Genomic DNA, 15,911 nt, shown 5'->3' on the forward strand with positions numbered 1-15,911 from the left:
TTGTCCATTCGGACAGGGCAGAGCTGCGGACTCGTCCCCAGTTCTCTCCCTAAGGTGGTGTCAGTGTTTCACCTGAACCGGCTTATTGTGGTGCCTTGCACCTACTAGGGACTTGGAGGACTCCAAGTTGCTAGATGTTGTCAGGGCCCTGAAAATATAGGTTCCAGGACGGCTGGAGTCAGGAAAACTGACTTGCTGTTATCCTGTATGCACCCAACAAACTGGGTGCTTTTGCTTTTCAGCAGACTATTGCTAGTTGGATGTGTAATACAATTCAGCTTGCACATTCTGTGGCAGGCCTGCCACAGCCAAAATATGTAAATGCCCATTCCACAAGGAAGGTGGGCTCATCTTGGGCGGCTGCCCGAGGGGTCTCGGCTTTACAACTTTGCCGAGCGGTTATTTAGTCAGGGGCAAACACGTTTGTAAAATCCTACAAATTTGATACCCTGGCTAAGGAGGACCTGGAGTTCTCTCATTCGGTGCTGCAGAGTCATCCGCACTCTCCCGCCCGTTTGGGAGCTTTGGTATAATCCCCATGGTCCTTTCAGGAACCCCAGCATCCACTAGGACGATAGAGAAAATAAGAATTTACTTACCGATAATTCTATTTCTCGGAGTCCGTAGTGGATGCTGGGCGCCCATCCCAAGTGCGGATTATCTGCAATACTTGTACATAGTTACAAAAATCGGGTTATTATTGTTGTGAGCCATCTTTTCAGAGGCTCCGCTGTTATCATACTGTTAACTGGGTTTAGATCACAAGTTGTACGGTGTGATTGGTGTGGCTGGTATGAGTCTTACCCGGGATTCAAAATTCCTCCCTTATTGTGTACGCTCGTCCGGGCACAGTACCTAACTGGCTTGGAGGAGGGTCATAGGGGGAGGAGCCAGTGCACACCACCTGATCGGAAAGCTTTACTTTTGTGCCCTGTCTCCTGCGGAGCCGCTATTCCCCATGGTCCTTTCAGGAACCCCAGCATCCACTACGGACTCCGAGAAATAGAATTATCGGTAAGTAAATTCTTATTATTCTGCAGCTAAGGGCCATTTACAATGCCCTAAGACAAGCAAGGCCCCTGCTTCAGAACCAGCCGGTACTGATCCAATCAGACGACATCACGGCGGTCGCCCATGTACACAGACAGGGCGGCACAAGAAGCAGGATGGCGATGGCAGAAGCCACAAGGATTCTCCGATGGGCGACCTACACCCAGGAGAATGGGGACTTCATCCAGAAGTTTTCCAAATGCAGGTAAACCGTTGGGAATGACCACGGGTGGACATGATGGCGTCCCGCCTCAACAAGAAGTTGAAAAGATATTGCGCCAGGTCAAGGGACCCTCAGGCGATCGCTGGGGATGCTCTAGTGACACCGTGGGTGTACCAGTCGGTTTATGTGTCTCCTCCTCTACCTCTCATACCCAAGGTACTGAGAATAATAAGAAGGCGAGGAGTGAAAACCATACTCGGGGTTCCGGATTGGCCATGAAGAGCTTGGTACCCGGAACTTCAAGAGATGCTGGCAGAGGACCCTTGGCCTCTGCCGCTCAGACAAGACCTGCTGCAGCAGGGACCCTGTCTGTTCCAAGACTTACCGCGGCTGCGTTTGACGGCATGGCGGTAGAACACCGGATCCTAAAGGAAAAGGGTATTCCGAAGGAAGTCATCCCTACCCTGATCATAGCCAGGAAGGATGTCACCGCAAGACATTATCGCCGCGTTTGGCGAAAATTTGTTGCTTGGTGGGAGGCCATGAAGGCCCCGACGGAGGAATTTCAACTATGTCGATTCCTGCACTTCCTGCAAGCAGGGGTGACGTTTGGGCCTCAAATTGGGTCCATCAAGGTCCAGATTTCGGCTCTGTCGATTTTCTTCCAGAAAAAACTGGCTTCACTGCCTGAAGTTCAGACTTTGGTTAAAGGAGTACTACATATTCAGCCTCCTTTTGTTCCTCCTGTGGCACTTTTTGGATCTCAACGTAGTGTTGGATTTCCTAATGTCGCATTGGTTGAGCCACTTAAAACCATGGAGCTAAAGTATCTCGCGTGGAAAGTGGTCATGCTGTTGGCCTTGGCCAGGCGTGTGTCAGAATTGGCGGCTTTGTCTTGTAAAAGGCCTTATCTGATTTTCTGTATGGATAGGGAAGAGTTGAGGACTCGTCCTCAGTTTCTCCCGAAGGTGGTCTCAGGTTTTCACTTGAACCAACCTATTGTGGTGCCTGCGGCTACTGGGGACTTGGAGGATTCCAAGTTGCTGGACGTAGTCAGAGCCCTGTAAATTTTATTTTTCCAGGACGGCTGGAGTCAGGAAAACTGACTCGCTGTTTATCCTGATGGCACCCAACAAGCTGGGTGCTCCTGCTTCTAGGCAGTCTATTGCGCGCTGGTTTTGTAGCACTATTCAGCTGGCGCATTCTGCGGTAGGATTACCGCAGCCTAAATCAATAAAAGCCCAATCCACAAGGAAGGTGGGCTCATCTTGGGCGGCTGCCCGAGGGGTCTCGGCTTTACAACTTTGCCGAGCAGCTACTTGGTCAGGGGCAAACACGTTTGCAAAATTCTACGAATTGATACCCTGGCTGAGGAGGACCTGGAGTTCTCTCATTCGGTGCTGCAGAGTCATCCGCACTCTCCCGCCCGTTTGGGAGCTTTGGTATAATCCCCATGGTCCTTACGGAGTTCCCAGCATCCACTAGGACGTCAGAGAAAATAAGAATTTACTTACCGATAATTCTATTTCTCGTAGTCCGTAGTGGATGCTGGGCGCCCATCCCAAGTGCGGATTGTCTGCAATACTTGTACATAGTTATTGTTAACTAATCGGGTTCTTGTTGTGAGCCATCTATTCAGAGGCTCCTCTGTTATCATGCTGTTAACTGGGTTTCATATCACAAGTTGTACGGTGTGATTGGTGTGGCTGGTATGAGTCTTACCCGGGATTCAAAATCCTTCCTTATTGTGTACGCTCGTCCGGGCACAGTATCCTAACTGAGGCTTGGAGGAGGGTCATAGGGGGAGGAGCCAGTGCACACCAGATAGTCCTAAAGCTTTCTTTAGATGTGCCAAGTCTCCTGCGGAGCCGCTATTCCCCATGGTCCTTACGGAGTTCTCAGCATCCACTACGGACTACGAGAAATAGAATTATCGGTAAGTAAATTCTTATTTTTTTGTCAGTCTGAAAGAGGTATAATTGATTGTTTATAAGCTCATTGTCAGGCGTCCGTTCAAATGCTGCTGAATATTTCCTTCTCGTATACATAGTATCAATGTTTTTTGTCCCAGGAAACATGAGGATAAGACCACATATCCTGATTTAGATCTACTACTTTAAAAACACTTAATACACAGTAACTGGATAGATTAATAAGGTTTAAAATTTTAGAAGAAATGCTTTCACAGAGAGCACACATTTCCCATAGCCATTTATAATTTACAGTGCTTATATTTACACACACTAGTAGTTTTGAGTCCACACCAGTACCGCAATACTTACCTTCTGAAGAGTTCTCCTTTGGCTGCTATGTGTGTCACTGGCAGTATATATCTAATTTTGAGCAATTTTGCACAGGTAAATACAGTGAATTAAGAATTCAAGCCTCACCTGCTATTTTAAGTTGAGTTAAAGGGTAAAGTTTGTTGGGTAAAGGACAGCCCCATTCACACTGCCCTATTCACAAGGGACAGCCCCATTCACACCGCATTACGCTGCGTCTAAGATGCATTTTTGGCAAAAAAAGATGCAGACATTAGTGGAGTGTAGGGGACCTGTCTTACTCACGCCAGGCATCTCCTGCTGTATGATGTATTGAGGCTAGATGTTTGAGGACATATCTGTACATTGTGTATGTCTGTAATGAAACTTCTGTGAGATTATTACAGAATGCAAAAAGAACCTAAGCAGGGATGTCAGAGATTTGACCGTTATTTTACTGAAAAGAATACATTATGAAGATGATGGAAAATGTGGACGAGCTATTAACCTGAAATATATTTAAGTAGAAATCATAAATGTACAGATAGTTAGATTAATCTTTCTTGGTCCATCTGAGCAGAAATTTGAATTTTAGAGATTTATGTACTGATAGTAATTTGAGACAGTTTTTAAACGTTTCTCATTTGATGGTCTACCTTTACCTTGAAACTATGACCTACTTACATTCAACCTTTCTTTGTTACTTTCCAATATTACATGTATATTTCTTCTATGTCATATGTCTATTTTGTTATTTTATTCCTACTCATTAGGCGTTGCTTAAATGAAGCAAAACTTTAATCTTACCACATTCTCTGAGCTGGTAGTTACCTACAGCCCTTTAGAGGCATTGCGGTCACATGCAGAATCACTGCTTTTTTTCACCCCTTCCGTTTTATATACATACCCCGTCAATCATAATGCAATCTCATTGTTGCATTTACACACACAAACCATGCACGTTTTAGCCCCTATGCTCCATAATACATTGTAAAAAAAAAAACCTCCCCCCCCTGAATCTAACACCATTTTCCTGCTATTACTTTGAAATTTGAGCATGTTATTGTACTAAATATGCTAATTCAATTTGCATGTGTTTTTGTGATTTACAGTCTTTGGTTAGTTTAAAACCTGTGGCTGTGAAACTATATCTGTAAGGGTATGCTGTTAGCATACCGCTCGTTGGGATCCCGGCTGTCACAATACAGACGCCGTAAGTACCCGCATGATCTGCTTGATAACCTGGAGAGCCTCAAGACATCATGATAAATACAGCCCACTAGAGCAGCTATGACAGGACCCATCTCTGATGCAATCAACCGATAATGGTATATTGGGGATTACAGTAAATAACTTTTCCAACATTGAGTTTATATAATATGTATGTCATGTCTGTTCCTGCTTCTAGGATTTCTGTCTCTGAGTCATGGCAGACAGAAGACTGGCATATCCCTGTGAACAAGCATGTGACTCTTTCAGAAGACTGGACTACGAATCAACGGTGACACATTGTACGGAATGTCTCCTTTCTCTCATCCACTACAAGAGCACACACCCCTCCAAGGCCAACTCCACGCACATCAACCGCATAAAGATAGAGAGCCTGCTCTACCGAATAGCCTCTTTTTTACAGCTGGTGAGTGGAGACCAAGGCTTTCACATTTCATAGTAACAGAATAATGCAGGTAGAAACATTGGGTATAGAGTGACACTTAACACCGTCTGTGTATGACTGTCTATTGGTACATATATGTCCTCATACATCTTTGCTGTAGACACGCCAAACAGACCCCGTCGGCACACCAAGTCGCAAGAGAACCTTCTAGCATTGCATGCCTTTTTGCTTCTTTTCAGTTGAAAAAGTGTTGTAGTCGCAACGCAATGCAACTAGGATACACAGAGACTGTGCTGATTAATTTGATATGTCACTTGTATATCTGTGTGGGACTGAGTCTTTGAATTTGTATACGAAGTGCAACAATGCAGCAGCTGTAGCTTTTTTCCAATACAGTCTGTCACACACAATATACAAGTGTCATTTATCAAATTAATCAGCAGTCTCCAGTTGCATCCTAACCTCATTGTGTTGCGAGTAAGACACATTTTCAGCTTGCGCTACATGGTCATTGAGGCTAGATATGAGGACGCATCTGTAATTTCACTAATTGAATGTTTTTTTAATAGTAGATTGGGGTTGCACGCACAACACAAATATATATTGGTAAAAGTATCAGGCATACTATGTGTTTGTCATACATTGCCTTGAAAAAGTGGTCATAGCACCTCTTGTTGCTGCCGATTTCAAAAATGTTATTAGGTTTTCATGAATTTGAATACCATGACAAGTCAACTTCATTTTTCCAAAGCCTTTCCTGAAATTACTAAAAAAAAATAAAAATAAAAATTGATACTTTCAACAGGTTCAATGCATTCATTGAAAAGTAAATTTGTTCATAGCATCTGCATTTTTCAAAATCAAAAATACTAAAAAAACAAACAAAAACACTGAATACCATCCAAATCTAGCCAGAGATATGATTATAGAGAGGCACATATCTTTGGAAGAATACAACACTGTTATAAAGAAATTGAAAATTCCCTTAATCTCTTTGCAATCCATTGTACTCGAGTAGATGATTTGACAGGTACTTTATGGACTAAAAATAGAGTGACAATATTCAGTGAAAAACTCTCATAAAACTGGGAATTGCAGTGTGGTCTTACCTGGATTACATTTCTGTAGCAGGAAGTCAGAGCATGTCTCATGGACAGGCAGCTCAGGATGGTGTTACTAATACCGCTTTCAGATTGCTAATGCCGGGTTGCACCCGAGAATTGGAAACTGCCTTTCCGGGTGCGACCCGGCATTGGACCCTGTAAACTGGCTTACCAACCCGGCAAAATGCCGGGGTGGGGACCGCGGCGTCATCGGAGGCAGCGGCGCTAGGAGTTGAGTTGCTAAATTTAGCACAGCTAAGATCATTCACACTGACATGCAGGGGGACGGCCATCACAGGGCTAGTCCACTCCGCATGTCAGTGCCGCTCCCCCCTCCCCCCGCAGAAGTGCAGAGGCATCGCACAGCGGTAATGCCTTTGCACTTCAAGAGTAGCTCCCGACCAGCTTCGTCGCTCCCGGGTCCTCAGCGGCTGCATGTGAGTTCTAGTACCAGGAGGTAATAGGCCAAATATTGCCCATTCTGGTGTAAAGGGAACGTAATTCACGAAATTTTGGGAAGCAAAACGCCATACTGTTAGCCAGAATCTTCTCAAAAGTTGGTAAGCCCAAAGACAATGATATAGGTCTGCCGTTTGATGTCCTTACTTGGGACAAGAGGGATCATCTAAAAGACCCATCAAAAATCCTCTATGGGGGGAAATATGAGATCTATGAAATATGTTAAGATACATCTCTGTATATTTAGCCGCTGGGAACATAGTGATTAAAATATTTAACATGTTTAGTAAATCGTCTACATCTAAGTTTGGGAAATGTTCCAACCATTGGGCTATTCCAGCTTTAAATGTGGAATGTTCTATTATAGTACGAAAATGTTTATAGTAGAAGGAAATAGCACCTTTAGATTGATACGGTTTCAATAACATATGATCCAGAGGGTTGTCCCAATCGCTTGCCGGTTTTAGGACAATTTACAAAGATGCAGATGGGCGCACCCCGGGGCAATGGGAATAGTTCCAATATAGTGTTTGTATGTGGAGATTTCAACCTTTTAAAATGGAACAGGGTTCCTCTTCATTCCCTCAAAAAAATGGAAAATGGGGAAATATAGTGAAGTACAGTTTTTTTAATAGGTTGTACGTTTTTAGCAGCACATGAATAATATACAGTAATAAAATAATCAAGATACAATGTAAAATTCTGTAGTAAAAAAATTCCACCAACTTTCAGTGGGCAGTTAATGCGTACCAGAATATGTGGGGTCCCCAAGCAATGGTTACCCTCAAGCGTTTTGTGAGGTTATGAACAGGTACCTCCCGGGATGTCAGTACTGTTCCTCCTCTCGCCGTGGTAATCCTTGGTGTTCTCAATATTGCTGGATCTGTCGCAGTCTGTCCCACAGCACCAACGCGTTTCTGCTCTCAAGGAGCCTTTCTCAAGGTAGGTACCTGTTCATAACCTCACAAAACGCTTGAGGGTAACCATTGCTTGGGGACCCCACATATTCTGGTACGCATTAACTGCCCACTGAAAGTTGGTGGAATTTTTTTACTACAGAATTTTACATTGTATCTTGATTATTTTATTACTGTATATTATTCATGTGCTGCTAAAAACGTACAACCTATTAAAAAAACTGTACTTCACTATATTTCCCCATTTTCCATTTTTTTGAGGGAATGAAGAGGAACCCTGTTCCATTTTAAAAGGTTGAAATCTCCACATACAAACACTATATTGGAACTATTCCCATTGCCCCGGGGTGCGCCCATCTGCATCTTTGTAAATTGTCCAGAAACGTTCTTTGGAAGTGGGGGTGACCACTTCAGCGGACGGTGCAGCACTATTGTTTTGAAGCGCTGGTGGAAAAAACATTTTTAAACACAGCTTGCCGGTTTTAGTCTAGAAACCCTGCTTACGTAATGCTGTGCTTGAAGGAAGCGAAGTTTTGGGGGCCAATATATGTATACTTGGTTATGGCATCTGTGTAAGATAGTGGTTTATGGGAATCAAGGTTAATTAACTGTCCTATACTGCAAAGTCCTTGTGATTTCCACTTAGTGAAGAGGTAGGTGGCCTCGCCATTTTGGAAGCTCTGATTTTGTAAGAAAGGCAAGTGGATAGAGAGATGTTTATGTAATTTATATTTGTCTTAAGGACATCCAAACTTTTCTCGTAGTCATTAAGAGGGGATTATTAGTTAAGTCTGTAGATATCTCAGCATCGGTTAAATGTAGAAAAGCTATCAAGGATGTTTGAGGAATAAAATTTTGTTCGAGGAGTGAGTCAGTATAAGTTTGGGCATTGGAAAACCAATCCTTTATAACTGATATGGGCAGCATAACTATATGTCAAGATGTCTGGGAAGTTAACTCCCCCATTAGACTTAGGCTGGCATAGTTTAAATAAACCAATTCTCGATCGCTTATTATTCAAATAAATTTTCTAAAAGTGGAAGTTATCTGTCTAAGATCTTGTCTAGAAAGCAGGAGAGGGAGGACTTGTAGCGGGTAAAAAAAATTTGGAACGTATATCATTTTAAGAATATTTGCTCTGCCCAAAAAAGAAAGTTGTAGACGGCCCATCCCCCCAAGATCCGTCATAATCCTGGAAAGCATTTTCTTAATATTGATTTCATGGAGATTGGCGATATTTTTAGGTAGATTAACACCCAGGTATGGGACCCTTTTCTAAGCCCAGCTCAGAGGCAATTGCGCCGCCCATAAAGGTCTATAAAATCCTTGTTTCAAATAGAGTGCACTTGATTTTTCTAAATTAACAAAAAAAAAACGGAAAGAGATCCCACCCTATCCAGCAAATCTAATAATGGTGTAAGAGAGTGTTTGGGATTGGATATAGATATATATATATATATATATATATATATATATATATATATATATATATATATATATATTAGTACATAATCCGCGAATGCGGTAAATTTCACTTCAGCAGCTCCAACGTATATTCCTTTTAAAATAGGCAAGAATCAATTATGCGGATCAAGGGATAAATTAAAAAGTAGGGTAGATGAGGGGCATCCTTGACGAGTGCCCCTGGACATAGTAATTGGATCACTTCTTGTACCGTTTATCAAGAGGACAGTTGTTGGAGAACTATAAAAAAAACTTTTTAAGATTAATAAAATTGGGGCCAAATTTACGAGTCAATTATCTTTTAAATTAAAAAGGGACAGGATATCGTATGAATACCCTTTACTAATTGTCTTCCATGACTGAAGCCTAGTTGATGTGACGTATAAAGGGAAGAAGAAAATTATTGCAATCAAGTAGACATTTTGGATAGAATTTTAAAGTCCACATTTAATAAGGTTATGGGGCGATATGAGCTCAATAGTGTGGGATCTCGATCCCACTTCGGAATTAGAGTAGTGAAGGTCTTATTGAAAGAAGGATAAGTCGGGCATTTTTTATGTATAGTACGATAGAGTTCTAATAAAGTTGGTACAATGTCCGTGGACAAGATTTTAAAATATTCTCCTGAGAAGCCATCCAGCCCCGGTGCTTTACAAGTATGTAGGAATGAAATTGCCAATTTTATTTCCACATCTGTAATATCAGAGTCTAAAAGGTCTATTTAATCCGGCGTTAGACTTTGCAAATTGGCCTCTCTAATTATAGCTTCCAAAGACTCTAGGGTCGATGGTCTAGCGGAGTATAGATAGCGATAATATTCATGGAAGGCCTTCGATATGTCAGATGTTTTCGGCAGACAAGAAGAGGTATCGTTCTTTTTAATAGAGACCATTTGGTTCTTTCGTTTGTATCCCTTAGTTAGTGAGGCCAATAAGCGCCCAGTTCTAGCACACCACCTATAGTATCTATTTTTCGTAAAGTCCAGACGCAACTGTGCTTGAGAAAGTAAAAAGTTTTCCAGTACAGATTTAGCTTGATTATATATAGTAAATTTCCCTTCCGAAGGATCTGCTACATATTCTGTAAATGTACTCTGTAGCGTTTGTGAAAGAGTTATATTGTTCCTTCTGCACTTTGTTGCGACCGGACACATACGAAATGATATAGCCTCGCATCACTGGCTTTGATGCTTCCCAGAAGAGGACCGGGTCATCCCAATGAGTGATGTTATCTACGTAATCCAATTACGTTTTACGTATTCCCGGAATTTTTTGATTGGAATAAATATGTGGGAAATTTCCAGGTGCGGTGTATTTGGCTCATATTTGGTAATCTAAATGAAAATTCAATCAGTGCATGGTCAGAAACCATTATTTCAGCAATGTTTGCAGTTTACTTCTGTTATCAAACTATCTGCTACTAAAAAGTAATCTATGCGAGAAACAGTGTGGTGAACCCCTGAATGAAAAGTGAAGGTCTTATCTGACGATGGAAAAGTCTCCAAACATCAGTCACTTGGTTTCCCAACATAAATTTTATAAGAGCATACCAAAATGAGGAACGCAGATTAGAAGGAGCCGGAGTTTTGTCTATGGCTGGATCGTTTACCATGTTGAAGTCTCCACCGATTATCAGTGGGAACATCTCCTGTTGTTGTAGCAAGAAAGTCATCTGGTTCAAAAACAGACCCCAGGGTATTGGGGGTGTATATGTTTAGAAGTGTATATGGCGTGTCTCCAATCTTAACGTTTATCAACAAAATACTGTCAGTTAGGATCCGGTATTATATTCAAGATTGTGTAAGAAAAGTGTCGTGCAAAAAGGATGGCAACACCTCTAGTTTTATTAACATATGGAGCTGAAAAGCAGTCACCCAACCATCTGGCTTGGAGGGATGAGCTGTCCCCCTCCCTCCAGTGTGTTTCTTGCAGAAATATAATTTCTCTATCGTCCTAGTGGATGCTGGGGTTCCTGAAAGGACCATGGGGAATAGCGGCTCCGCAGGAGACAGGGCACAAAAGTAAAGCTTTCCGATCAGGTGGTGTGCACTGGCTCCTCCCCCTATGACCCTCCTCCAAGCCAGTTAGATTTTTGTGCCTGGCCGAGAAGGGTGCAATCTAGGTGGCTCTCCTAAAGAGCTGCTTAGAAAAGTTTAGCTTAGGTTTTTTATTTTACAGTGAGTCCTGCTGGCAACAGGATCACTGCAACGAGGGACTTAGGGGAGAAGAAGTGAACTCACCTGCGTGCAGGATGGATTGGCTTCTTGGCTACTGGACATCAGCTCCAGAGGGACGATCACAGGTACAGCCTGGATGGTCACCGGAGCCTTGCCGCCGGCCCCCTTGCAGATGCTGAAGTAAGAAGAGGTCCAGAATCGGCGGCAGAAGACTCCTCAGTCTTCTAAAGGTAGCGCACAGCACTGCAGCTGTGCGCCATTTTCCTCTCAGCACACTTCACACGGCAGTCACTGAGGGTGCAGGGCGCTGGGAGGGGGGCGCCCTGGGAGGCAAATGAATACCTATTTTGGCTAAAAATACCTCACATATAGCCTCCGGAGGCTATATGGAGATATTTAACCCCTGCCAGAATCCGTTAAGAGCGGGAGACGAGGCCGCCGAAAAAGGGGCGGGGCCTATCTCCTCAGCACACAGCGCTATTTTCCCTCACAGAAAGGCTGGAGGGAAGGCTCCCAGAGTCTCCCCTGCACTGCACTACAGAAACAGGGTTAAAACAGAGAGGGGGGGGGCACTAATTTGGCGTTAGAAATATATAAAAAAGATGCTATAAGGGAAAACACTTATATAAGGTTGTCCCTATATAATTATAGCGTTTTTGGTGTGTGCTGGCAAACTCTCCCTCTGTCTCTCCAAAGGGCTAGTGGGTCCTGTCCTCTATCAGAGCATTCCCTGTGTGTGTGCTGTGTGTCGGTACGTGTGTGTCGACATGTAGGAGGACGATGTTGGTGAGGAGGCGGAGCAATTGCCTGTAATGGTGATGTCACTCTCTAGGGAGTCGACACCGGAATGGATGGCTTATTTAGGGAATTACGTGATAATGTCAACACGCTGCAAGGTCGGTTGACGACATGAGACGGCCGACAAACAATAGTACCGGTCCAGACGTCTCAAAAACACCGTCAGGGGTTTTTAAAACGCCCGTTTACTTTAGTCGGTCGACACAGACACAGACAGGGACACTGAATCCAGTGTCGACGGTGAATAAACAAACGTATTCCTTATTAGGGCCACACGTTAAAGGCAATGAAGGAGGTGTTACATATTTCTGATACTACAAGTACCACAAAAGAGGGTATTATGTGGGATGTGAAAAAACTACCATAGTTTTTCCTGAATCAGATAAATTAAATAAAGTGTGTGATGATGCGTGGGTTCCCCCCGATAGAAAATTATGGGCGGTATACCCTTTCCCGCCAGAAGTTAGGGCGCGTTGGGAAACACCCCTTAGGGTGGATAAGGCGCTCACACGCTTATCAAAACAAGTGGCGGTACCGTCTATAGATAGGGCCGTCCTCAAGGACCAGCTGACAGGAGGCTGGAAAATATCATAAAAAGTATATACACACATACTGGTGTTATACTGCGACCAGCGATCGCTTCAGCCTGGATGTGCAGAGCTGGGGTGGCTTGGTCGGATTCCCTGACTAAAAATATTGATACCCTTGACAGGGACAGTATTTTATTGACTATAGAGCATTTAAAGGATGCATTTCTATATATGCGAGATGCACAGAGGGATATTTGCACTCTGGCATCAAGAGTAAATGCGATGTCCATAACTGCCAGAAGATGTTATGGACACGACAGTGGTCAGGTGCTGCAGATTCCAAACGGCACAAAGGTGTATTGCCGTATAAAGGAAGAGGAGTTATTTGGGGTCGGTCCATCGGACCTGGTGGCCACGGCAACTGCTGGAAAATCCACCGTTTTTACCCTAGGTCACATCTCTGCAGAAAAAGACACCGTCTTTTCAGCCTCAGTCCTTTCGTCCCTATAAGATCATATCTGCCCAGGGATAGAGGAAAGGGAAGAAGACTGCAGCAGGCAGCCCATTCCCAGGAACAGAAGCGTTCCACCGCTTCTGACAAGTTCTCAGCATGGCGCTGAGACCGTACAGGACCCCTGGATCCTACAAGTAGTATCCCAGGGGTACAGATTGGAATGTCGAGACGTTTCCCCTTCGCAGGCTCCTAAAGTCTGCTTTACCAAGGTCTCCCTCCGACAAGGAGGCAGTATGGGAAAAAATTCACAAGCTGTATTCCCAGCAGGTGATAATTAAATGACCCCTCCTACTACAAGAAAAGGGGTATTATTCCACACTATATTGTGGTACTGAAGCCAGAAGGCTAGGTGAGACTTATTCTAAAAAAATTTTTGAACACTTACAAAGGTTCAAATCAAGATGGAGTCACTCAGAGCAGTGATAACGAACCAGGAAGAAGGGGACTATATAGTGTCCCCGGACATCAGGGATGCTTACCTCTATGTTCCAAATTTGCCCTTCTCACTAAGGGTACCTCAGGTTCGTGGTGCAGAACTGTCACTATCAGTTTCAGACGCTGCCGTTTGGATTGTCCACGGCACCCCGGGTCTTTACCAAGGTAATGGCCGAAATGATGATTCTTCTTCGAAGAAAAGGCGTCTTAATTATCCCTTACTTGGACGATATCCTGATAAGGGCATAGTCCAGGGAACAGTTGGAGGTCGGAGTAGCACTATCTAGGATACTGCTACAACAGCACGGGTGGATTCTAAATATTCCAAAATCGCAGCTGATCCCGACGACACGTCTGCTGTGCCTAGGGATGATTCTGGACACAGTCCAGAAAAAGGTGTTTCTCCCGGAAGAGAAAGCCAGGGAGTTATCCGAGCTAGTCAGGAACCTCCTAAAAACAGTGCATCATTGCACAAGGGTCCTGGTAAAAATGGTGGCTTCCTACGAAGCAATTCCATTCGGCAGATTTCACGCAAGAACTTTTCAGTGGGATCTGCTGGACAACTGGTCCGGATCGCATCTTCAGATGCATCAGCGGATAACCCTATATCCAAGGACAAGGGTGTCTCTCCTGTGGTGGTTATAGAGTGCTCATCTTCTAGAGGGCCGCAGATTCGGCATTCAGGATTGGATGCTGGTGACCACGGAGCCCAGCCCGAGAGGCTGGGGAGCAGTCACACAAGGAAAAAATTTCCAGGGAGTGTGATCAAGTCTGGAGACTTTTCTCCACATAAATATACTGGAGCTAAGGGTAAATTTATAATGCTCTAAGCTTAGCAAGACCTCTGCTTCAAGGTCAGCCGGTATTGATCCAGTGGGAAAAACATCACGGCAGTCGCCCACGTAAACAGACAGGGCGACACAAGAAGCAGGAGGGCAATGGCAAAAACTGCAAGGACTTTTCGCTGGGCGGAAAATCATGTGATAGCACTGTCAGCAGTGTTTCATCCCGGGAATGGAAACTGGGAAGCAGACTTCCTCAGCAGGCACGACCTCCACCCGGGAGAGTGGAAACTTCATCGGGAAGTTTTTTCCACATGATTGTAAACCGTTGGGAAATACCAAAGGTGGACATGATGGCGTCCCGTCTGAACAAAAAACGGGACAGGTATTGCGCCAGGTCAAGAGACCCTCAGGCAATAGCTGTGGACGTTCTGGTAACACCGTGGGTGTACCAGTCGGTGTATGTGTTCCCTCCTCTGCTTCTCATACCTAAGGTGCTGAGAATTATAAGACGTAGAGGAGTAAGAACTATACTCATGGCTCCGGATTGGCCAAGAAGGACTTGGTACCCGGAACTTCAAGAGATGCTTACAGAGGTCTTATGGCCTCTGCCGCTAAGAAGGGACTTGCTTCAGCAAGTACCATGTCTGTTCCAAGACTTACCGCAGCTGCGTTTGTCGGCATGGCGGTGGAAAGCCGGATCCTAAGGAAAAAAGGCATTCCGGAAGAGGTCATTCCTACCTTGGTCAAAGCCAGAAAGGAGGTGACCGCACAACATTATCACCACATGTGGCGAAAATATGTTGCGTGGTGTGAGGCCAGGAAGGCCCCACAAAGAAATTTCAACTCGGTCGTTTCCTGCATTTCCTGCAAACAGGAAGTGTCTATGGGCCTCAAATTGGGGTCCATTAAGGTTCAAATTTCGGCCCTGTCGATTTTCTTCCAGAAAGAATTGGCTTCAGTTCCTGAAGTCCAGAAGTTTGTCAAGGGAGTATTGCATATACAACCCCCTTTTGTGCCTCCAGTGGCACTGTGGGATCTCAACGTAGTTCTGGGATTCCTCAAATCACATTGGTTTAAAACCAGTCAAATCTGTGGATTTGAAGCATCTCACATGAAAAGTGACCATGCTCTTTGCCCTGGCCTGGACCAGGCGAGTGTCAAATTGGTGGCTTTTTCTCAAAAAAGCCCATATCTGTTTGTCCATTCGGACAGGGCAGAGCTGCGGACGCGTCCCCAGTTCTCTCCCTAAGGTGGTGTCAGTGTTTCACCTGAACCAGCTTATTGTGGTGCCTTGCACCTACTAGGGACTTGGAGGACTCCAAGTTGCTAGATGTTGTCAGGGCCCTGAAAATATGTTCCAGGACGGCTGGAGTCAGGAAAACTGACTTGCTGTTATCCTGTATGCACCCAACAAACTGGGTGCTCTTGCTTCTAAGCAGACTATTGCTAGTTGGATGTGTAATACAATTCAGCTTGCACATTCTGTGGCAGGCCTGCCACAGCCAAAATATGTAAATGCCCATTCCACAAGGAAGGTGGGCTCATCTTGGGCGGCTGCCCGAGGGGTCTCGGCTTTACAACTTTGCCGAGCAGCTACTTGGTCAGGGGCAAACACGTTTGCTAAATTCTACAAATTTGATA

At 44.3% G+C, this 15,911-nt stretch overlaps 1 protein-coding gene across 3 annotated transcripts in view; it reads left to right on the plus strand.

The window, feature by feature from the left end:
- Positions 1-15,911, plus strand: part of HELZ (helicase with zinc finger) — a 403,350-nt gene that overhangs the window by 124,023 nt on the left and 263,416 nt on the right. For all 3 annotated transcript variants that reach the window (XM_063960827.1, XM_063960829.1, XM_063960828.1), the window contains exon 2: positions 4,883-5,110. In XM_063960827.1, coding sequence (XP_063816897.1) covers positions 4,901-5,110 — 210 coding nt within the window. In that variant the 5' untranslated portion in view covers positions 4,883-4,900. The remainder of the gene's footprint in view (positions 1-4,882; positions 5,111-15,911) is intronic.

Source organism: Pseudophryne corroboree, chromosome 3, assembly GCF_028390025.1.
Source record: "Pseudophryne corroboree isolate aPseCor3 chromosome 3, aPseCor3.hap2, whole genome shotgun sequence".
NCBI classification, from domain to species: Eukaryota; Metazoa; Chordata; class Amphibia; order Anura; family Myobatrachidae; genus Pseudophryne; species Pseudophryne corroboree.